This window comes from Calypte anna, chromosome 6 (assembly GCF_003957555.1).
Source record: "Calypte anna isolate BGI_N300 chromosome 6, bCalAnn1_v1.p, whole genome shotgun sequence".
Lineage (NCBI taxonomy): Eukaryota > Metazoa > Chordata > Aves > Apodiformes > Trochilidae > Calypte > Calypte anna.
Genome location: NC_044252.1, coordinates 24,511,823 through 24,532,396, shown reverse-complemented (window position 1 = coordinate 24,532,396; position 20,574 = coordinate 24,511,823). Strand labels below are relative to the sequence as shown.

The 20,574-nt window shown below is 39.2% G+C and overlaps 1 protein-coding gene across 1 annotated transcript in view; it reads left to right on the top strand.

Annotated features, from left to right (window-relative positions):
* Window positions 1-20,574, top strand: part of LOC103525241 (VPS10 domain-containing receptor SorCS1) — a 283,259-nt gene that overhangs the window by 229,748 nt on the left and 32,937 nt on the right. The window contains exons 16-18 of the mRNA XM_030453113.1: window positions 1,277-1,407; window positions 9,427-9,540; window positions 10,523-10,694. Of these exons, the coding sequence (XP_030308973.1) occupies window positions 1,277-1,407; window positions 9,427-9,540; window positions 10,523-10,694 (417 nt within the window). The remainder of the gene's footprint in view (window positions 1-1,276; window positions 1,408-9,426; window positions 9,541-10,522; window positions 10,695-20,574) is intronic.

Here is a 20,574-nt window from a genome sequence, read left to right as displayed (position 1 = left end):
TCTCTCCTGTGAGAGTTAGCCACTGTATTCCTCAGTCCCTTGGGCCTTCATTCTCTGTCCCATGTATCTGGAATGCAGCTGCTGAATCACTGCTGGAACCATTACTTAAGTGCCCAGCAAGGTAAGATGCTCCCCACAGTGCTTGTGCCTGCCTTGGGGCACCTTCCCAGCTCTGCCAAGTTGGACAGAACAGCCTGTGGTAAAATCAAGTTAGGCCCCAATTCTCTGGTTATATAAACACCACAGCCTCCACTGAAGTCTAAAGCGAAACCACCCATTTCTATCATCAAAGCTTTTCTCTCTGTGTATATCTTGCTGGGCAAGTATTTAATAATGAATATGAAATGAAAGTAGCTTGACTCAGATGAGCTGCTCATACAAGGCATAACTCTACACTAAAAATACTGGTTATGTCTTAGATCCTTAGATGCTGAAAACCAGTACAGGTTTATTGAAATTCAAGAAGTCACAGCGTTTTACACCACTTGCCATTTGGGCCCTTCTGCTTTTGGGACAAACCAAACCTATGATGTTTCTCTTCCTTACAGCAATTTTAACAGTGTAAAAGACCCCATTCTATTTTGTTCTTTACTTTCTTGTGCTTGCATAAGCAAAAATGCCAAGGATTTTGCATCATGTATTTGAGAATGTTTGTTTTGGAGCCTGCAGAACTGTTTTCAGGAAGGCTGACATGGACTCTTGCCTTTTGATTTGTAGTTGAGATTACAACTCTGAGCCTTGTTCCCTAGAGAAAAATATTCAGCAGGGTGCTGAAGACAGGAGTGAAAAGACAAAGGAATGTTACCTTCCGCATAAGAAATCAGACTCTTTAAAACATAAGTCTGTGGAAAGTATTTACATATACACCTGTTACTAGTTTCCACTGAACATTATTGCCAGAAAAGATCAGTCCAAGGAAACAGGCCTGCTCTGTCTCAGATTGCAGACGAATCAGACTGTGTTTTCAGTTGCTGTGCAACCTAATCTATAAGTGAGAAATAAGCCAGAATCAATTGTTCATTGGCTTTGGAGCAAATTCAGAACTGAATCAGATACATAAATAACCTTGGATCATTTCTTAGTGTGTATTGGAAAAGCCGTTTTAGTTTCATTTAAAGCTTCAGTAGCTTTAATTAGCTCCAGTGTACTGACATGGCATTTGGCTTTCCACCCTCTTCTCTTGAGCCACGGATCTCATTTCACAGCTTTGGAAAAACTGGATAATACAAATAGTCTGGTGGGTGTAAGAGCAAGTTATTTATGGTTTTGTTTCCAGGGAGAAGCTTGCATCATGGGAGCCAAAAGGATCTACAGGAAGCGCAAGTCAGAGAAGAAATGCATGCAGGGGAAGTATGCTGGGGCTATGACCTCCAAGCCATGTGTATGCACAGAGGCAGACTTTGACTGGTGAGACTCTTTGCTTTCTACTGCACCAATACAGAGCCTGCTAAGGAGGCTTCAGGCTTGCAGAGGGAAGATACTGATAAATATATGTGTTGCTTATATGGTAAGCATTTTAGTTTTACAATGTGTAGTTATAGTTTAGCAATGTGTAGTTTTACATTGTCAATAGGTTGCTCCCTGGTAGTGCAGGGCACTGATTCTCTGAATATTGTTTTATGATGATTTCACCACCTGCAAGTGATTTTTTTTTTTTTTTTGTTATGGAGAAGATAACTCACTTCTGTGTGTAGTTCATCACATAGGTGCCAAGAGGTCCTGGACTTCAGCTGTCTAACATATCTTTGGTAATGGGATAAAAAGATAGCAGCAATCCAGAATATAAAGGAATAGGAATTAAATTCTCTGTAGATTTTGACCTTCATGAAAATCATGAAGTACAAAACTGTGCTAAGCTCTGGCCAGGCTCAAGAAAAAAACTGATGGGATTGACTCAGGGTCAGTCCCATAGTGGGTAAGCCCCTTACACTCAAAAGGAACACACTCAAGAAACACTTTTGATAAAAATTTGCTTTCCTTCCAGAACTTCTCTCTCTCAGAGAATGTATATTCTTATTTCATTAAAATTGATCGTGTAGTTTGCTACTGCAAAACTGTGTTGCTATGTACAAAACAGGAGTAGTATGGTGACAATTGCTGGGGGAGACATGCTTTTATTTATTTTACTTTCACTTAAAGGAAACCTCCAAAAGGTCTATTCTAACAGAATATCTAAGAGACAGCTTGGATGGCTGAGGGTCTACAACAAATGTTCACGTGAACCAATAAGACCCATCACATATCTTAGAAGAAGAGACAAAATTAGGGCTTTGCAAAAATCATCTGAGAAAAATAACCTTAAAGATACTGCAGGTCTCTGTGCTCTGACCCTGCAGAAGTTGGTCTGAAGAGACATTTGCAGGAAAATTGGTGAATGAGTTCTTGCTGTGAAAGGATGTCCTCTGTGGGGTCCTTCCTTGGAAGGGAAGATGCACTTGCATCATCCTCACTCATGGCAGTTCAGCAGTGCTTTTGATTTTGAAAGTGCTCTTTTTATTTTTTTTTATTTTTTTTTCTTGGGCAGGGCTCTTAATTGAAGGAGACTGAAGGGAATATGTATCCCTCAGGCAGGGAAAGGACCCTTAGGTGACTGCACAAAACAAACATTCCTGTTTGTCCTGTAAGTGTTTTTTTAAAACAGTTCAGCAGAAAACATGCCAGCTATAAAAGACAAAGATTTTATAATTTTTTTTTCTCCTGCTAATATAGAACTCCAGATCCATTTCAAATCTGCATTCAGCCCATGGTAGTTCTTTCTCAGAGAAAGAGACACATTTGTTTATTGTTTTACACAGCAACAAAACTGAGTCACATTAGAAATGACTGTGGTTTCTCTGTCCTTGGGAACCTGAACTCTTCTGACTGTAGACATCTCTTCCCACGGACTGGAAGCAAAAGGAGCTGGGGAGAGGGCTGAAGCAGCAGCAATTTATGCTCTGTGCAGTGACGGAGCCTCACAGCCAGAGGGCAATAGAGCTTCAGGAATAGGGGGCATGGAAATGTGCAGAAGCCCTCGGCAAATCTGTCCTAGCAAGCGGCCTAGAAACGAGATTGTCCTTCTTCATTTAATTGATTTGGGTAAATGGATGACACTGTTACTCGTGTGTTATAAAAGCATTAATTTACCCGGTTTCTTTACATAGTGCTCCTTCCTGCCCCTTGAGCATTATTATGGCGATATCTCTTAAACAGAAACACTTCCTAGACATGGATGGAAATCTTTTGGTGGTGTTCATCTTTCAGCTGCCTGTCTCCCAGCTCCTTTAATAGAAGCTTTGGGTTAAGTGTCACCCTCTGGGAGCTCCCCCTCTGTCATTAATACTGGGGGTTTCTCCAGTCTGTGTTCCAGTATCTCACCCCTTCATGAGAAGTAGGAAGCTGATGCTGCTGTAGTGACTTTGGATGGCCAGAGGTGTGCAAAGGAGCCATAGAGCAATTGAGAAGCAGGTCTGGTTACTGAACTGAAAATACCAACAGGGATTTGGCTGACGCTTTTTTCATTGTCTGACTCTTAAATTACAGATCTCCCTCCTAGGTTTAGGTCTTATGCTAAAACAACAGAGTCCTGCATCATGAGAAACTGTCCTGACAAACTGCAGGAAGGCAGAAGGCAGATACTGAATGTGATGAGACTGTTGACTTCCTATGTTAGCACCCATTAGTTCAGACATTTGCACCCTTAGATTAACTAACTTTGCTTTATCATTGAGATAGGCTTGGTTAGGTAATGAATAGTAATTTAGAAAGAATTTTTAGTTCATTTTGAAGGCTTGTGGGAAAAACAGATTCACAATGTAAAGGCTACAGTGCATCTCTGCATCCTTAGGAGCCTAAATGTTTACCAGGAATATATTTACTGGAAAGATTTTGGGGATTTTAGCTTCTCTGTTAACATAAGCTAGTGTGGCTTGTGCTCCAAATACTGTGGTGCAATTATGATTTTATGGTGTCACAGACTGATAATTCAAACTACAGTTGAATCCATCCTTCCCTGAGATAAATCTCATGCCAGATCCTGTAGTACTGGGAAGCAAGCACACACCTCTTTAACAGAAATTTATGCTTGTACCATACTTTAGTATTAGACAGTGTTAAGTGTGAAAAAACAGTGGTCAGGCTGTGGCCACAGTTAATTTTTTCCACAAGACCTTTTGAAAACTGTAGAGCAAAGGTGAATATAATCACAGATACCTTGATTCCACCCCATGTAATGTCTTGACATTTTGTAAAGGAGAGAATATGAAAACACAGGTAGCATTTTCTCTCTCTGGCATAGCTGACCTTATGGTGAAGCTGTTAGTGTTAAGGAAATCATGTGGTTGCTTGTTAAGTCAAGTCTTGACTTTTAGAAGGCATGAGAGTGGCAATCACTCATCTTCTATGCCTTCTATGACAAAGCAGCCCACTCATTTGATGGAGGGTGAGCAGTGGACATCATCTCCCTGGACTTTTCCAAGGCCGTTGATTCAGTACGCACAGCCTCCACCTTGAGAAGCTGTCTTACCATGGCCTGGACAAGTGGTCTGTGTGGTGGATGGGGAACTGGCTCAGAGACCCTACCCAGAGGGTGACAGTAAATAGTTCTTCCTCCAACTGGCAAGGGGTCACAAGTGGGGTCCCTCAGGGATCAATATTGCTCCCAATGCTGTCTAACATCTTCATAAGAACCTGGATGTTGGGATCAAGAGCGCCCTGATGAAGTTTGCTAATGGCACCAAGATGAGTGGAGAGGCTGGCACACAAGAAGGGAGAGTCACCCTCCAGGATGACTTAGACAGACTGGAGAAGTGGGCTAACAGGAGCATTACAAAGTTCAGTGTAGAGAAGTGCAAGGTCTTGCACCTGGGAAAACATAACCCAGGAGTGCAGTTGGGATCTACTGGGATCTACTTGGCTAGCCTTGTGGAAAGGGACGTGGGGCTCTTGGTAGACAACAGACTCAACGTGAGTGAACAGTATGCTGCAGCAGCAATGAAATCCAACAGGATGCTGGGTTGCATCAACAAGGGCATCACCAAAAGTGACAAAGAAATCATCATCCCACACCTGGAGTCATCAGACCACACCTGGAGTATTACATTCAGTTTTGGTCCTTGCTGTAGAAAAAGGATGTGGACAGGATGTAGAAGGTCCAGAAAAGAGCCCTGAGGATGATCAGAGGACTGGAGTACCTGCTATATTAGAGGCTGAGAAAACTGGATCTGCTCAGCCTTGAGGAGAGAAGGGGAGATCTTATTACAATGTTCCAGTACTCAAAGGGCAGCTACAAAGAAGATGGAGACTCCCTATTTACAAGGAGTCACATGGATAAGACAAGGGGCAATGGGCACAAGTTACTCCTTTGAGATTCTGATTGAACACAAGAGGAAAAGTTTTCACTATGACAACAGTCAGACATTGGAATGGGCTCCCAAGGGAAGTGGTGGATTCCCCAGTTTGGAAAGTTTTAAGTCTCAGCTCAATGTGTTGCTGAGACATATCATACAAGTAACAATATTAGAAGGGTTGGGCCAGATGATCCTTGAGGTCCCTTCCAACCTTGCATTCTATGATTCTGTGGGTTAGCTGGTTATTTCTTTATTTATAAATAGTGGGAGTTTAATCATTTTATGTGGATTTGCAGTTCTTCCATGACAGTATGTTTTTCAGGTCTGGATTAAAAAAATCTACTTTTTAAGGGGATTTGATGTCCTTTGATTATTGCCTGTGCTGTAAATAATCTTAGTTAAGGAAATTTACCCTAAACTTTGAACAACGATGGAATTAATTCATATATGTGTCTAGTTGCAGTAAATAATTTGCAATCCTACTTGACTAAGACAAATAGTATTCCAGTTTAAACCAGTAAAGATGGCTAGGGTAAAACCATTGTCAGTGAGAGCCAGATGATAGACTGCCTCATAGGGACAAAGCAATCCCTGGTGGTAAAAGCTCTATTCTTTTTGATAGTTACATTATCTGTTTCACCTGAGTTCTTGTCAAGCAGACACAAAATATCATCAATGTATGCAAATTCCAATTCCCAGTTACCAGGCAATGGCTCAGCTAGCTGATTGCTAGCTCTAAAGCTGATGTCTCCAGATTTTTCTATACTGGCTCAAACTACAGCAATCCAATTGATGCTAATGCTTGTTGATTGCTACAAAGCCTGTTGTGCCAAATTGTAGGCAGCAGTTTGTTGTCAGCATCAGTGTTCTGCATGCACCAGCCTGTAGCCAAGGAATTCATTAGATTTAAAGACTGCAGAGGTGAAGGGCTGGTGCATCTGTAGAGAGAGATGGAACAGCAATTCATGTCATTTGCTGGGATGATGTTTCTGTAGGGCCTTCCTGAGCCAGGTGATTTGCAGGCCTGAAAACAACACCGTGAAACTTCTGTGCTTAGAACTGTTTCTGCTGTGGAAAATCCTATAATTTAATTCTCTTGACTCTGAGAAACATGATCCAACTATAGTCTAATGTAATTAAGTTGAGCTTGGCTTGACCAGACGTGCAGGTGTTTACAGGAACCAAAATTATGGCATGAGTCTGGACACTTGTGTAGTAAGAAATCCCAGACCAATGCATCAAATTGGACTGTGGGTACAGATCCCCTCTGAAGCAGATTTCACTAGTATTTTGGTTTGCTTTCACCTAACTGATTACAGAATATTGTGTGTGTACAGTGTTACAGGTTTTTAATTAGAGTGGCACATGATAACCTAGGAATGTACTGCTGCAGTGTGTTGACAAATGAATTACAAAAATACAGAAGTCCCTCTTGAATGTAAATATTTGTTTCCTCTAAGCAAATCAGAATGGTGTTATTCTTCATTACAAACTATATTCTTGAAGCTATAATCATGTTCTTATTCCAATAAGGATGATTAGGGAAGCACAAGACAGTGGGAGAATAGACCAGCTGATGCTTCCAAAGCAATTAAGCAACATTCAGTCACTAGCATCTGAGTAAATAGATTGATGAAAATTCAGTAAAAAGACTGTGGAAAAGAGCATTTAGGTCATCTGCTTCATTGCTTTTTCCTGGAGTATATTCTCAATTATTTGTAGATATCCTAAGCATCACTGCTGCCAAAACGTACCTTTGGAACAATTGTGCAATCTAATGATGTTTAAGAGTTTTCCCAAGTGTGATGCAACCTTAATTTTCTTTTGCTTAGTGTCATCTTCTTAATATTTTTTTTTTAGATTACAGCAAAACAGGGTTTTTTTGATTTAGAAGGAAAATTTACATACAGAATTAAAAAGGTGTGACATACTCTTTTCAATGTCCTAGTTTTGAAAACAAGTATAAAAAATTTAACCAAAATAAATTGCAGAAAATAATCTTTTTTTCTATTTTAAATTTTATTATTATTTTATCTCGGACTCATATTTTAGATCAGCAGCAGAGTTCTTAAAATTGTTCAATAGTTATTCATTAAATGTGTGTTTTAAAACATGCTGTGGTCCTGAAAGGAAGACATTTGAAAAAAGCCTTCATACTGTTAAATAGTCTTCTTGTCATTACTATTATTCTACATATATAATTGATTGCACTGCTGCCTGTTAGGAGATGCTGAATCAAGCATCCTGATAGAGGTGAGGCTGCTGCAACTCAGTGTCCCTGACTCAGGCAATAGCAATGTTGACATTTTGTTCCCAAGACACAGATGTGCATGTAGGCACAGGCCATTAGGTATATGTACAGGGCTGGTGGTATAGATCAGCATAAGCAGAAAACACAGCAATCACAGAAACACCGGTTGCCTTGTTTGACCCCTGGATGCCTTAGCTGCTGGCAACTGGGCATTCCCAGTTGCCTCATGCATAGATGTATAAACACATAAGAAGTCTCCCTAGGAGCAGATCCAGATCTCTATGGCTTTACACCAGTAGCTATTTTCACCCATAACCAATTCACAGACTTGGTATCCAGCCCAGACTTATGACCATATCATCATCCATCTCCCAGCTCTTCTATCCTGCTTGCTGGTTTGTTTGGCTTGGTACTCACCTGCTGCACACATTCCAGTTGCTCCAGTTGCTGCCAGTGCAGACACATGGACCTCTGTGACCCATGGTCCAAGTCCAATTGCTGAGGATTAGACCATTACACACACACGCACAAAGAATAGGTAAATTTTCATGCAAAAAAATTTAAATGAAGCTGCCAGATGATCTTCCCTGACATGACATATTAAGCCCAGAACCCCTGTGTCCAGTAACCCTGATCTGCTAAGTAATGTAGGGAGAGCCTTTCTTGTTGATGATCTGGTACATTTCATTCCATCCATAGGCTTATGGCTCTCCTGTGATAGCCCTGGGAAGAGCTGGATAGGTTCTACTGGCTCTGACCAGGTTGCTGGGATTCCTCTGATTTCTGTGTTTGTTCTCTGTTCCTTTAGACACACAGAGATGAGCCTTTAATCACATAATTCAATTTTGCCCTAATCATCTTTTCTCAGAATATCAGGCTACTTGATACCAAGACATTAAAGATAATAAGCAAAAAAGTGCTTTACAAAGAAGTGCCATTTTAAGATCAAGGATCATGTTGCAACTGGATCATTGGAACTAAGTTGATAGACTCTGTATAATAGTTCTTAGAAATAGTATCCCATTAACTTTTGTGTTATGGTTTATGAAGAAAGCTTAGGAATAAGAGTGATTTTCCGACCAAACATTCCTCTCTACCAAGCAGCTGGAGAGTAAAGCCACATGTCCACAGAATACTGATTTAAAAGTGGTTTTTTTAATTTCTTTGTTACACAATGAAGTTTTATAGACCCTCTGTTTACCTGTAATCAAAACCAACTTGAGCTGTTGTTTATTTTTAGTGGAACTGAAGCAAATTTAGCTATAGCTAAACCTAAATTGAGACAAAAGGTTGCAATTTGACTCATTTCTAACATACAAATTTTTGTAGCATTTCCTCTTCCAAGCAAAAAAAAAGAAAAGAAGAACACAACCTTATTTTCCATTACCAAATACACTGTTGATGCCTTCAGCTGAGAGCTCTCTCACAGCTGTAAATTTTCTTCTACAGCCCATGTTATATAGTTTCCAAACACAAGTATCTATTTGGCACTCCAGTTTGCCAAGACATAACTGAGACAGCAGTGATTGAACCTAGCTTAAATCTCTGGCTTTTATTATGTTTGAGTCTATAGTTGAACCTGAGAACCACTGTGGAGGGACAACAGATAATTCAATAGCTCATGAACTACCTGGTCTGATTGTGTTTGTTTTACTAGGCTGTATGTAAGATAACTTTGGTCTCAAAAAAAAAGGTAAGGAGGATGGAGAATCAGTTATATCAATGAAAAATCATAAGTCCATGTAAACAGATTGAGGAAACACAAACCTTGTATATTGGAGGGCATGAGCTAATATCTGTATTTGTTCTGGTTCTTATGTGATTTTTTTTCTTTTGCTGTTAAAACAGTGATTATGGATATGAACGTCACAGCAATGGGCAGTGCTTGCCAGCATTTTGGTATAATCCATCTTCCTTGTCAAAAGATTGCAGCCTTGGGCAAAGTTATCTCAACAGTACTGGGTAAGTGGCACGCCAGGCTTTATCTAGAGTACCAGTATGCACTTCAACATAATGACAACTAAAAATTGCATTTACTGTATATGGCTCAAAGCTAGATGAAGCCTTTGGGACCTTTTCTTCACTGGGTTTGTTGGGGTTCACATTCTGGCCCTGCAGATCTCCATCATGGATAGTCCAGACCTTTCCCATTAAAATGGGGAGGTATGGGGGGACTGTAAGACAAAGGCCAAATCATTACAGTCTCTGAAAAGACTTTTGTTAAAATCATGACGCATCAGGTGAGGCAGAAATGGTGGAAAACAAATTAGAGAACAGAGATTAAACTAATGTACATCTGAACTGAAGTCATAGGTGGACAGCTAGCCTGAATGCTGAGTATTATTTAGTGCTCTTGAGAGTCAATGGAAGATGTCATTTAACATAAGATACTGACCTCTAACTTCATTTTGGATGCAAGTGATTAAAGCAAATAAAGAAACTCAAATTGCATTTTGGCATTTTGTACACTCAAAAGTAGGCAGAAGTTACTTCTTTTTTCTTCAAATTTGGTTTCTGTAGCTCTTGAGGATGACATCTTAAGAGAGAGTTACCTCACAACCAATGAGAAGTGAAGAGAAAAGCTCTTAAATTATGTCTAATAATATAATAATTGAATGCAATTCCATCCTGTATGCATATATCATTTATAATGTTACAGTTTTTTAGTATATATCATAGATAGTATAGTATTACATTTTATGCATTTAATCAGTATGTGGTATATAGGTGTGCTATGCAGGAAAATGTTACCCACCATAAACAGCTTGTACATTTGACACATGAGGAATGCTTGGTTGAAGCAAGTGCCAAAATATATTTGGGAATCTATTTTCTTCCAGTCTGTGTAATCTAAAGAAACCTCAAAAAAATGGGTCACTATTCTCCGTTATCCTTGCCATGTTCCCAGTCAACATCCGCTACAGATTTCTCTTTTCCTTCGCAGATACAGGAAAGTTGTTTCTAACAACTGCACGGATGGTGTCAGAGAGCGGTACACAGCAAAGCCACAGCAGTGTCCTGGAAAAGCCCCCCAGGGCCTTCGGATCATCACATCTGATGGCAAACTGACAGCTGAGCAAGGACACAACGTCACTTTCCTGGTGCAGCTGGAAGAAGTAGGCTCTGGTTTATGTTGCATCCCATGGGTGTGTTTGTGTCTGATTCATGTCAGGCAAAGTTTGCAAAATAGTCAAGAGGTGAACCAAGAGAGTGTGGGATAAAGTCAGTCAGCTCCATGATGGAGCTGGGGTAGAATTTGTTCTAAAATGTGATGGACAGTGCATGGAGATGATGAGACTGGAGAGTATTGTGGTGTGTAGGGTAACAGCTGAGAGAAGCTGATAAACTGCAAACTGGTTTGGTTTTGGAATTTCACAGTAGCACTACAGAGTGCAGGTTTGAATCATAATTTCTACCTCTAGCTGTGCTTTTGACTTCTTACTGTATTTAAAGCAGAGTTTCCATTTTTGCATTCCAGTGACTTCCAACCAAATGTAGCTAAAAGTAGATGTATGTATCTGTCCCCATCACAAAAGCTGGTATGTATTTTTTAGGCATTTGTGGATGAAATATCACGATGTCATCAGCATTAAGTCTGAAATTTTTTACAAATACAAAGCTGATTCAGACTCTAATCAGAACTTGTGTTTTTGTTACTTCTGTAACTTAACTTGGTATTTTACTGTTCTTTCCCTCCATTTCTGAAGCCTTAGAAAAAAATGCTTAAAAACATTTTGCTTATTTTTCTTCTCATCACTTCCTTCTCTATGTTTGACTGTAGGGTCCCAAATAATAAAATTCACAAAGTAACTATTTCTCTTTTTCCCTAATCCTATTTGATTTCTTTACATTTCTATACTTCTTCCTGTGTAGTTGGCCAATAAATCCTAAAACAGCTATACTTTTTCACTGGGACACTATGTACATCCCTTTACAGCTTAGAGCATTTATGGAAATTACTTCTGGTCCTCTCCATAGTAAATGTCATCTGTAGTGAGGAAAGAGGAATGAGAATGACCTCTGGAGCTCAATTTCATAGGGAGTGTGTTGGGTTTTTTAGATCTCTATTACTGAGGCTTTTCCCATGAAACAGGTGCCCTGATTTGTTAAGTCAATAACATATAATAAATCATATCTAGCCTGAAGTAGGTATTTGACCTGAATGTTCATTTTCTCAAAAATGTGGTCACTTCATTTCAGTAGTGATAGTCATACAGTGTTGCTGCTGTAGATGCTGACATAGCAGTATAAACATAATTTCATCTGGATAAATCATTGATTTCTGTGTTTAATGATGAAGAATAAAAAGTCCAAACCAAAATTCGAAACCTTCAGTATAAAAAAAATTACTAAAGAAAACAATCAAGAAAGGTGTTATTTACCTTCAACAAAATGTTCATTTCATTTCCTTTATTTTCTAAGCAGATTTAAAACAGACTAAGAGGAGGAGATGAGTAATCTGAGAAGTCAGTCACAAAACTGTCAAAGCATTATGCCAATAGTCAGAGGGAAAGACAATCATCCACAGCATGGGAAACTCAGGACAAATGTCCTCCTCTTTCCTTCTCTGAGCATTTGAATTCACATATCCTGTAGGAATGCCCTAACCACTCTTTTTCACAAGTAACTCCTGTGAATTTTTCTGTCTCTTCTGTTGATTCTGATCTTTTTTGACAACAGTGATTCAATATTCACCAAAGCCTGAGAGCAACACCTTCTCCATTAGGAGTTGGATCTTGTGCTGTTTATCAGGGAATAATGTAAAGTATATTTCAATGAATGAATCATCTTCTGATGAGACCTAAAGGAGGCCTTTCTTTCAGTATATCTGATAAAGAAGAAGCTAGAAATTGCTCTGAGGGATGAAATTATATTGATCAACCTCCAGCCTTTCTTATTATTCTCCCTGATAGATGAATCTTGACCTCTTGCTTTGTATATTTGTCGATATACAGAGCTTACTGAACAATCAACAAAATCTGTGAGTTAATGTGACCCAATCTTACAGTTACTTTGGGCTAATGTTGCAGTAGAAGAAATATTCAACAAACAAATTTGTTTGACTCTGTACAAGCTATGGTGAGAATAAACTGGAGTTATAGCAGCATAATTGTATATACAATAAAGCATTTACCCAATTAACTTTTCCAGTAACAAAAATCACACCACTCACTAGAAAAGTTTACCAGCTCAGCAGAACAGCAACCACACTTTCATAGAATAGATACTGATTTCACAGAATCACAGAATAATTGAGTTTGGAAGGAATCTCTGGAGATTGTTTTGTTGAACCTGACATTTCAAAGGGAAGTTTCTTTCCCTTGCAAACAAGGCAGAGAAGTATCACAAAACAAGAATGTGCCATTTTCTGTTTTGTTCTGCACTGACATGCAACATAGTACAATCCAGGATGTTCAGCATTCACAAAATCTATGCCACTCCATTTTTGCTGTAGAAAAGGCATCAGGCAATTTAAGAAAGGCTAAATATGTCTGTGTGTGCATGTGTATTTTTTCTCAATGATGTATGAAGAATGTGTATCCTATCAGCCCTTGATCGTCAATATTTTTAAGTGTTGTACACAGATGGAGGCCCCTTCCTTAGCTTGTGTCACAGTTAATATCCTTTAGGTAACCCAGCAGCCTTTGCATGGGTTGTGGTCCCTTTGCGTCTTGGCATCTCTTGCATCCCTCTGAGACTGTTAGAAGCCTTTAGATCTGCAGAGTTGTTCCATGAACCACAGCCTCCCCAATCTCTTTTTCTACAATGATATTCCACTTGACCTGCAAGGAGGAAAAAAAAAAAAAAAAGCAAAACTAAGCCAAGGTACAAGAATTTGTTTGAGATTTGTGTTCCTATTATCTTTCTAAGGATTTCTGCTCCATCCAAGGACCCAGGCAGGTCTGAAAAGTACGAACTGCAGAGGCAGGTTCACTGGAGGCCTTAAAAAGTGACTGCAGCTCTGGAGTGGAAGGGTCTGCTAACACGGGAGGGAGAGGCAAATGACAACACTAAAAGCCTGCTTTTTCTCAGGTGAGAGATTCAGGCAGGAACCAACAGCACAGGAGTTTCTTGTAGAGCCTGCTTGTCTCTGTAGTGATTCTCAGGGCCAAGACTGTGTCGTTCTGACTATGACACAATGCCAGTAAAAGATGTCTGGAGAGAGAAACAAGGACAGGGTATTCAGAAGTGTTCTGCTATTGAAGATGTCACAAAAGGAAAACGATCTCTGAAGTCTGTATGAGCAAAGAAGGCACAGGCACTCAACCCAGCAATGCACAGAGCTTTGCTGATTTCTGAGAGCTGGGATTTTGGCCCAGTTTCTCTAACTGACTCACAAGAAATATTCCCATGAAGGATTTATATATTGCAGTATATAAATATCATTAAAAGCAAAAACAATCAATAAATCATATTTAAATTATCTGAATGTAACTGTTCTTTCCAAAATGGTCTAACTTCTCTGTCACCTGTTAGGATTTCTATATGACTTCTTAAAAAATTTTAGCAAAGCCCCTTTAGCACTTGATATATTTGATTCTGTTATTGGAAAGGTTTGTCCAGGTTAATTCTCCTACTTGTCTGCATATAACCCTCATGGTATTCTTACTGTGTGCCAACTGCCTGGAAGCATCAATATTTACTTTTATAATTAGCCTATGTCCCATTGTACAAAACGTTATGAAAGTCATTAATAAGCAGAGCACCATACTAATGCTGCTAATTCTGCTCTTAAATTTACATTGAGGTAAGCAGGATAACAGCATCTCTGTCACTAGATAGCAGTACAAGAGAAAATTACTTTTGCTTAAAAGCAAATTTTCCTAATGCCTCAAACTGCAGCCAGTTTAAAATTTAATGCTTTGTCCTGGCCTCATCGTGTATGCATGAACCCATGACTGATTCTTGTCCCACTGGAGCATTCAACATCACAGTTGTTTCTCAGTGTAAACAATCTAATTTTTTTTTTATTTTTTTTTTGCACAGCAACAAAAGAATCCTAAAACCAGAAATTACAGAGACATTTTTCCTACTGAAATTTTCCAACCCAATGTCTCTACTGTATTTTGCTACTTTATTGTAGAAAGCAGAGAAATTCTCTGAAATGGATTTTGGTTCTGTGTGCTTTCTTCATCACATGGTCATGCCTGTCTTGCCTGTCACAAACTCAATTGTTATTTGTGTGTCTGAGTTATCTGTATGAACATCAGATGCTTCTGCTTGCTGTGGGGCTTCAGCAGAGAGATAGAAAGCTGCACCCTCCAGAAAAACAATATTCAACACAATGGCTTTCAGACTTGTTTCATCTGATTGCTTTTACATCTTTGCTGAGGAAATGGACAGAAAAGACCCAGGGCAGAAAGGTTCAGGGCCTTGGCTCTTTCATTACACATAATTCATAGAGAAACTGTCTCCTCTAATTATTTTTTGTCTTGGTAAAATAACAGCCAAAACTCTGACATTCCAGGTCTGCCTCAGTTCTCACTTGACAAAGTCACTGAGAGTAGATTTTAACTTTTAACTACTTGGTGCTGCTAAATGATCTTTGGATTAGACTGATATGCTGAGAGAGCTCATTTGTTTCTACTGTTCCAGCCATGGGCTAGAATTCAGGCAATCTGAACTTATTTCTGAATCACATGCTGAGCTCTTTCTGTGTGACTTTGAGTAAGAAACTTAACCCTTCTGTTTTTCTGCTTTTTTCCCTACTTCATTCCTTCCATACCTTTATTTAGGTGCTAAGCGCTCATAAAGCCAAACAACTCTATTTCACTCTGTAAATATGCAAATGGAGTCCTGAATTTCCTAAATACCACTATATTTTTCTCTAATGACAACGTTAATAAATGGTTGTAAAAGGTATCCTGTGTCTCAGGTACACGTAATGAGCTTGGGGACCCTGCTGAGGGGGACAATGCCATTAGCAGTTCCTACCCCAGCATTGTCATTTGATGCAATTCAAAATTCAACTATTCTGAAGTTTCTGGAGATGAGCTTAGCATTTGAATTATTTTGATTGTTAATGTAACTAAAGATGCAACGCTAGTAGTACTTAAAAGCACAATCTGTAATATTTTTCTGATATCCTACTGTTTTCCCTCTTTTAATATCACAAGTCAGTAATGATAACAGAAATATGAGACCTTCCTTGTAGCATTGAATGTACATGCTGAATCATGGCTGCTTTTCTCACTACCATCACATTCCTGTTAATAACAGACAAAGGAAAGTTCAGTATATTCCCTCCCCCATACCACTCTAATCTGAATTATAATTGCACTTTCTGTGTAACGGGTGATGACAAGCTGGTTGGGAAAAATCAGCAACTTTAGTGCATTTTTAAATTCACTGCTGAAATTCCATGAAAATGTATGAACATTGACCTCTCCTTCATCCTGACACACTACAGTCTTTTAGTGCACCTCCAGTCACACAGGTTGAATTATTCTGCATAATATTGAGAGGCTGTGCTTACTGATTCTTGTGGAACACAGAAGATATAGTCCTGTAGAGAAGACTCATAGCCAAGTATAGGTAGCATAACTGGCTGTCAAAATGAATGATTTGTGTAGTACAATTGGTTGTCTTAGTGTAAAAAAAAGTACATGTGAAAAGTATTGAATTAATTGGTCTGATAAAGAACAAATTTCTGTTCAGCTCCTGATTTGAATAAATTAAGAGCATCTCTGGCAAAGCAGGAATTTATACAGAAAACCTTGTTTTTATGGTTTTATTGATCAAGTTGGACTTGAAAATCTATTTAAAATTAAGCTCATGATTTGAAGAGGCCTAGACCCATGTATAGATATTCTGTTGCAACAGAAATATCTTTGATGGATGTTTTGTGATGGTGACTGGAAAATACCAAGGAAGGAAAAGGCACAAAATACTAATCCATTAATACAATCCAGAAACAGCAGTGTCCTTGTGTTTCAAGGGGTAACTGTATCTCTTATCAACATCTGTAAAAAAAAGATGCACAAGTTCGTGCATAATTGTAGACTCAAAATGAAATCTAAAATGGGAACCAAAATTAAAAACTTTCAACTGTGTTTCATTGTTTTAGTACTTCCATTTAGATACAAAAATTAGAAGCCAGTGAGAAAAAAATCATAGGTGCAGACTCTTGGGAAGATTCAAATGGAGTGTTTTGGAGAAAACTGTGCTAGGTGGGGTCTCACACCTCACACTCCAAAATACTGCATTTAAATTGCATAGAAGTAATCATAATGTAAAAAAATATTTTTGCAGGCTGTATAGGCTGTTTTTTAACATATCCTGATGCAGGGAGCTTCAGAGTCTTTTGGAAGCATCCAGATCTTTTGTATGCTCCAGACTTCTACTATTTTGGCAAGATACAGGATAAATTAACATTTTGCTTGGGTGGGGTAGAGAGAACAGAGGAGACTTTTGTGTGTGTGCTTGGAAACCCCATGGATATATAATGAGATAGTCCCTCAGAGAGCAGTGAATTCTTAGGCCTTCTTCTCAGGCTAGAAGTTCAGCTTATACAGAAGTCTTTGGTTGGACATAAGCCTTTATCAAGACTGCAGTGTACTTCAGGTTGTATCCAAGCTTGTGCTTATTGTATATACTCAGTACAAGGTTAAAAAAAAAAAATCTACCAAAAGTCCTTTCATAGTTGTTGTAACTGACTGCTGACTATCTCAGTGTGATCCAAACACAGGAGCTGGATGCAGTGGTATCACTGCAAGTAGCCAACTTGGCAAGTTTCTCTCTTGATGCCAAGGAGCTCTGACATTAAAGACCTCTTACAATGAAGTCCAGAGAGGCTTCCCAAGGGTGCTTTGTGCTGAATGCATCCATGTGCTTTGCTGTAGCTGCAAAAATAATGCAGGGAGTTTTGTGTCTGCCATAACTAAGCTCAAGGCTTCAGGAAAACCAAAGTGTGTCGTGTTTGGCTTGGCAAAATGACAAGGAGAAGCTGAAAAAAGGAACAGGAAAGATTTTTGCAAGATGTTATGTATATGCATCAAATTGTTGTAAAACAAAACTTTGCTTGGTAAAATAGCCACTTGCAAATGGCTCTGGAGCTGGGGCTGGTGTAGATCAGGTGTGGGTTGCACAGGAAATGTTTTGATTAGGGCTCACCTGCTTTTTCTTGCTTTCTTATTTAGCCCATGCTCTCTGGCACAGATAAAACATTAGAACAAGTCAAAACACATTCTCTTTATTTTCCTGACTTTTTTCTCTCCTGTCCTAAGCCACAATTTTATATGTCAGCTTTTCAAAATATGACATTTTCAGAGAGGTGTTATAGCCTGGATCTTACTGAATTGAAAATGTATTTACAGTTCAAAAGATTTTAAAACAAAATAGGAAAGGCCAAGACAAATGAAAAAGACTGGAGGAACAGCATCTGAAGATCTTATCCAATTAGATTTTCAGATGTCTCTGTCAGCTTCTTTTACCCCTAGGGAATTGGGAAGAAAAATTGAAATCTAAATCTTGCATTCCCTAGAAATGGCTCCCTTCCCTGGCAGCACCTGTAGACACCATGGGTTTCAAGGCTTTGGAGAAAATGAAAATAAGAGAAAAAACACTGATGAGAGCACAAATTTTGACACTTGCAGAAACAGGGTTGTTCCAAAGTGCTGTCGTGCTTTTCATCTTTCTCTGCTACCTCAAATCCCATATGCTGGGATATACCTTGACCTGAAATACACTTCAGCTGGATTACCTGATATATACTCAGAGAATACAAAGCCAGCAGGGTCACTATGGTGATGCTGTGTTAACTGCACAGCTTGTCCCAGCAGTATGGCTTTACTGAAAAATGTTCAAAGACATCACCTCTTTTTTTAGTAATGACAGATGATGAAAACCCTAGTGATGATAGGCCTAGAGGAATTGGATGAGCATCCAAGGATACTAAAGAGACCTCTGGCTTGGTCCAAATCCAGGACCATGCATAAGAGAATGTGTTTTCCCCCTGAAAGGGATTCAGAACTGAGGATCCCTTCTATGTTCACTTCCATCTATGAAGGCAGATCTCATTTGATGTTTTCTCTTGGCTTGGTCAAACAGGCAAGAATGCCCAAGCCACAGCATCATGTTTGAAACTGTACATCTTTCAAATAACTAAGCTTAATGGAAGGTATAACTCTGTACTTGAGACCATCTTCTATGGTTCCTACTGGCTTTTCATGGGGACTGGCACAATCCTGCTAGCTTGACCTTTTGAGTAACACAGGTAGGAGCCATTGGCTCTGATTTATGTCTCAAACAAAAACATAAGCAGGTGCTTAATTTTCTAGTAAAGCATACAATGGAGAATTTGCTAAGAGCTTTGCTGAAGGGAGGCCTCAGTAGTTAAAACTTGTCAATCACCTTTCTCAGATTTGATAATATGTCATTGAAAACTCCACATGTTACCAAGTTAATTGCTGAGAGAAACTTATTTAAGAACTCCCCAAGAGCAACCTGCAGCTGTGTTAACGTGTGAGATCCTTGTCTTTCTTTCTAAAAGGATATTCAATTTGGCCTTTTCACCTAAAGTCTCAGCACCTCAGAGTTCTTTGTTCCTTGCTAGAACTCTTGAGAACAGGGAGTTGCCATCTGTGCCTTCAATACACCACGAGGGAAATGGCATGGGGTATCTGAAGGAATCCCCAGACATATGCCTCTGTCGAGGATGTTTTTTCCTCCACTCCTTCTGTCTGGGATCCTTCAGAACAGAGAACACAGTTATTTTCATCTCATACATTTGTAAGTCACTGAGCTTCTAACAGGGTGCCAGGTCAGTGAAATGACTGCAACTTCAACCTATAAAAGGAAAGTATCTGGGAAAATGTCTTTCTTACCATCTCCATGTATAGCTGTGCTCCTCCCACTTTCCATTCAGACAAGTCAGCACTATTTCTGCCTTCACAACAAGTTATAAAAAGACTGAGAAAACATGAAGAATGTAAACTTTGTTACAATTCCATCCCATACTCACACATACACATTTCCCTTTCTGATGTGGAAACCTGTCTGATGCCAGCCATTTAAATGGGCACCTTTCATTCCAGTTGGGCATCTAGAGGTCTGTTTGTCTCTCAGGGAGAAAGATAAAGAAGAAGTACAACAGCAAAACGAAAACAAAAAAACACAAAAGGGAATGAAACCAAAGTAAATTAAATGTTCTTTCAGCCAGTTTTTTGAATTGCCCTCAGCTATTAATTTACCAACATTCTTCCAGACAGTGGCAGCTGCTTCATCACTCCAGCCTTCAGAGTGAGTTGCTCCATAGCAACAGGCAGCAGCAGGAACCTCCCCAGCATGAGCATCATGAAGAGCCACTGAGGGGGCTGTCAAAAGGGGCAACAATGGTTAAAGTTAAGACAGGGAACTGCATCTTACCTGCAAGGGAGAGAATCCATAGCAGCCATGGCTATTACACAGTCCAGTTTCCGCTGTCAAACTGCTCTTACCATAGGCATCACTACCTACTGATATAAGGAAATCTGGCAGGTGTTTCTAGTCTGTAAGACTGTAAGAGATTATCTGGATTTTCTCTTATACAAATGTGAGTTATCTCTCTGTCTGTTAAACAGGCTTGCAATCAAAAAATCAAAAATTTGCTTTTTGTCTGTAAAGCAGAATAAGGAAACTACATCAGTCATAGAATCATTCCCCTCTTTTGGGTTTTAAAACACTCTTAGGGCTGTGTGAGTCTCAAATTGAATTTGATGGAATTGCCTGCACCAGGCTGGATTTAGTTTTAGAAGAGGAAAACTCAAACCTGTGTTAGGATGTTTTATATTACCAGATCCCAAATATCCTTGACTTTTGATATGTGGTGGGATTTGTTTGCTGCCCAACTGTAACTTTTATTTATTTATTGTAATTCATTGTAATAATTTTGAAACATGCTATATTAGCAGCCTAGGAGACTAAATTGCCAACCAGCAGTTTGAGTTATAACACAAGCTCTCTCTGCTAGGTTTATTTGGAGGTAGGAGAAGAAGAGCTTAACCAGCTCTGTAAATT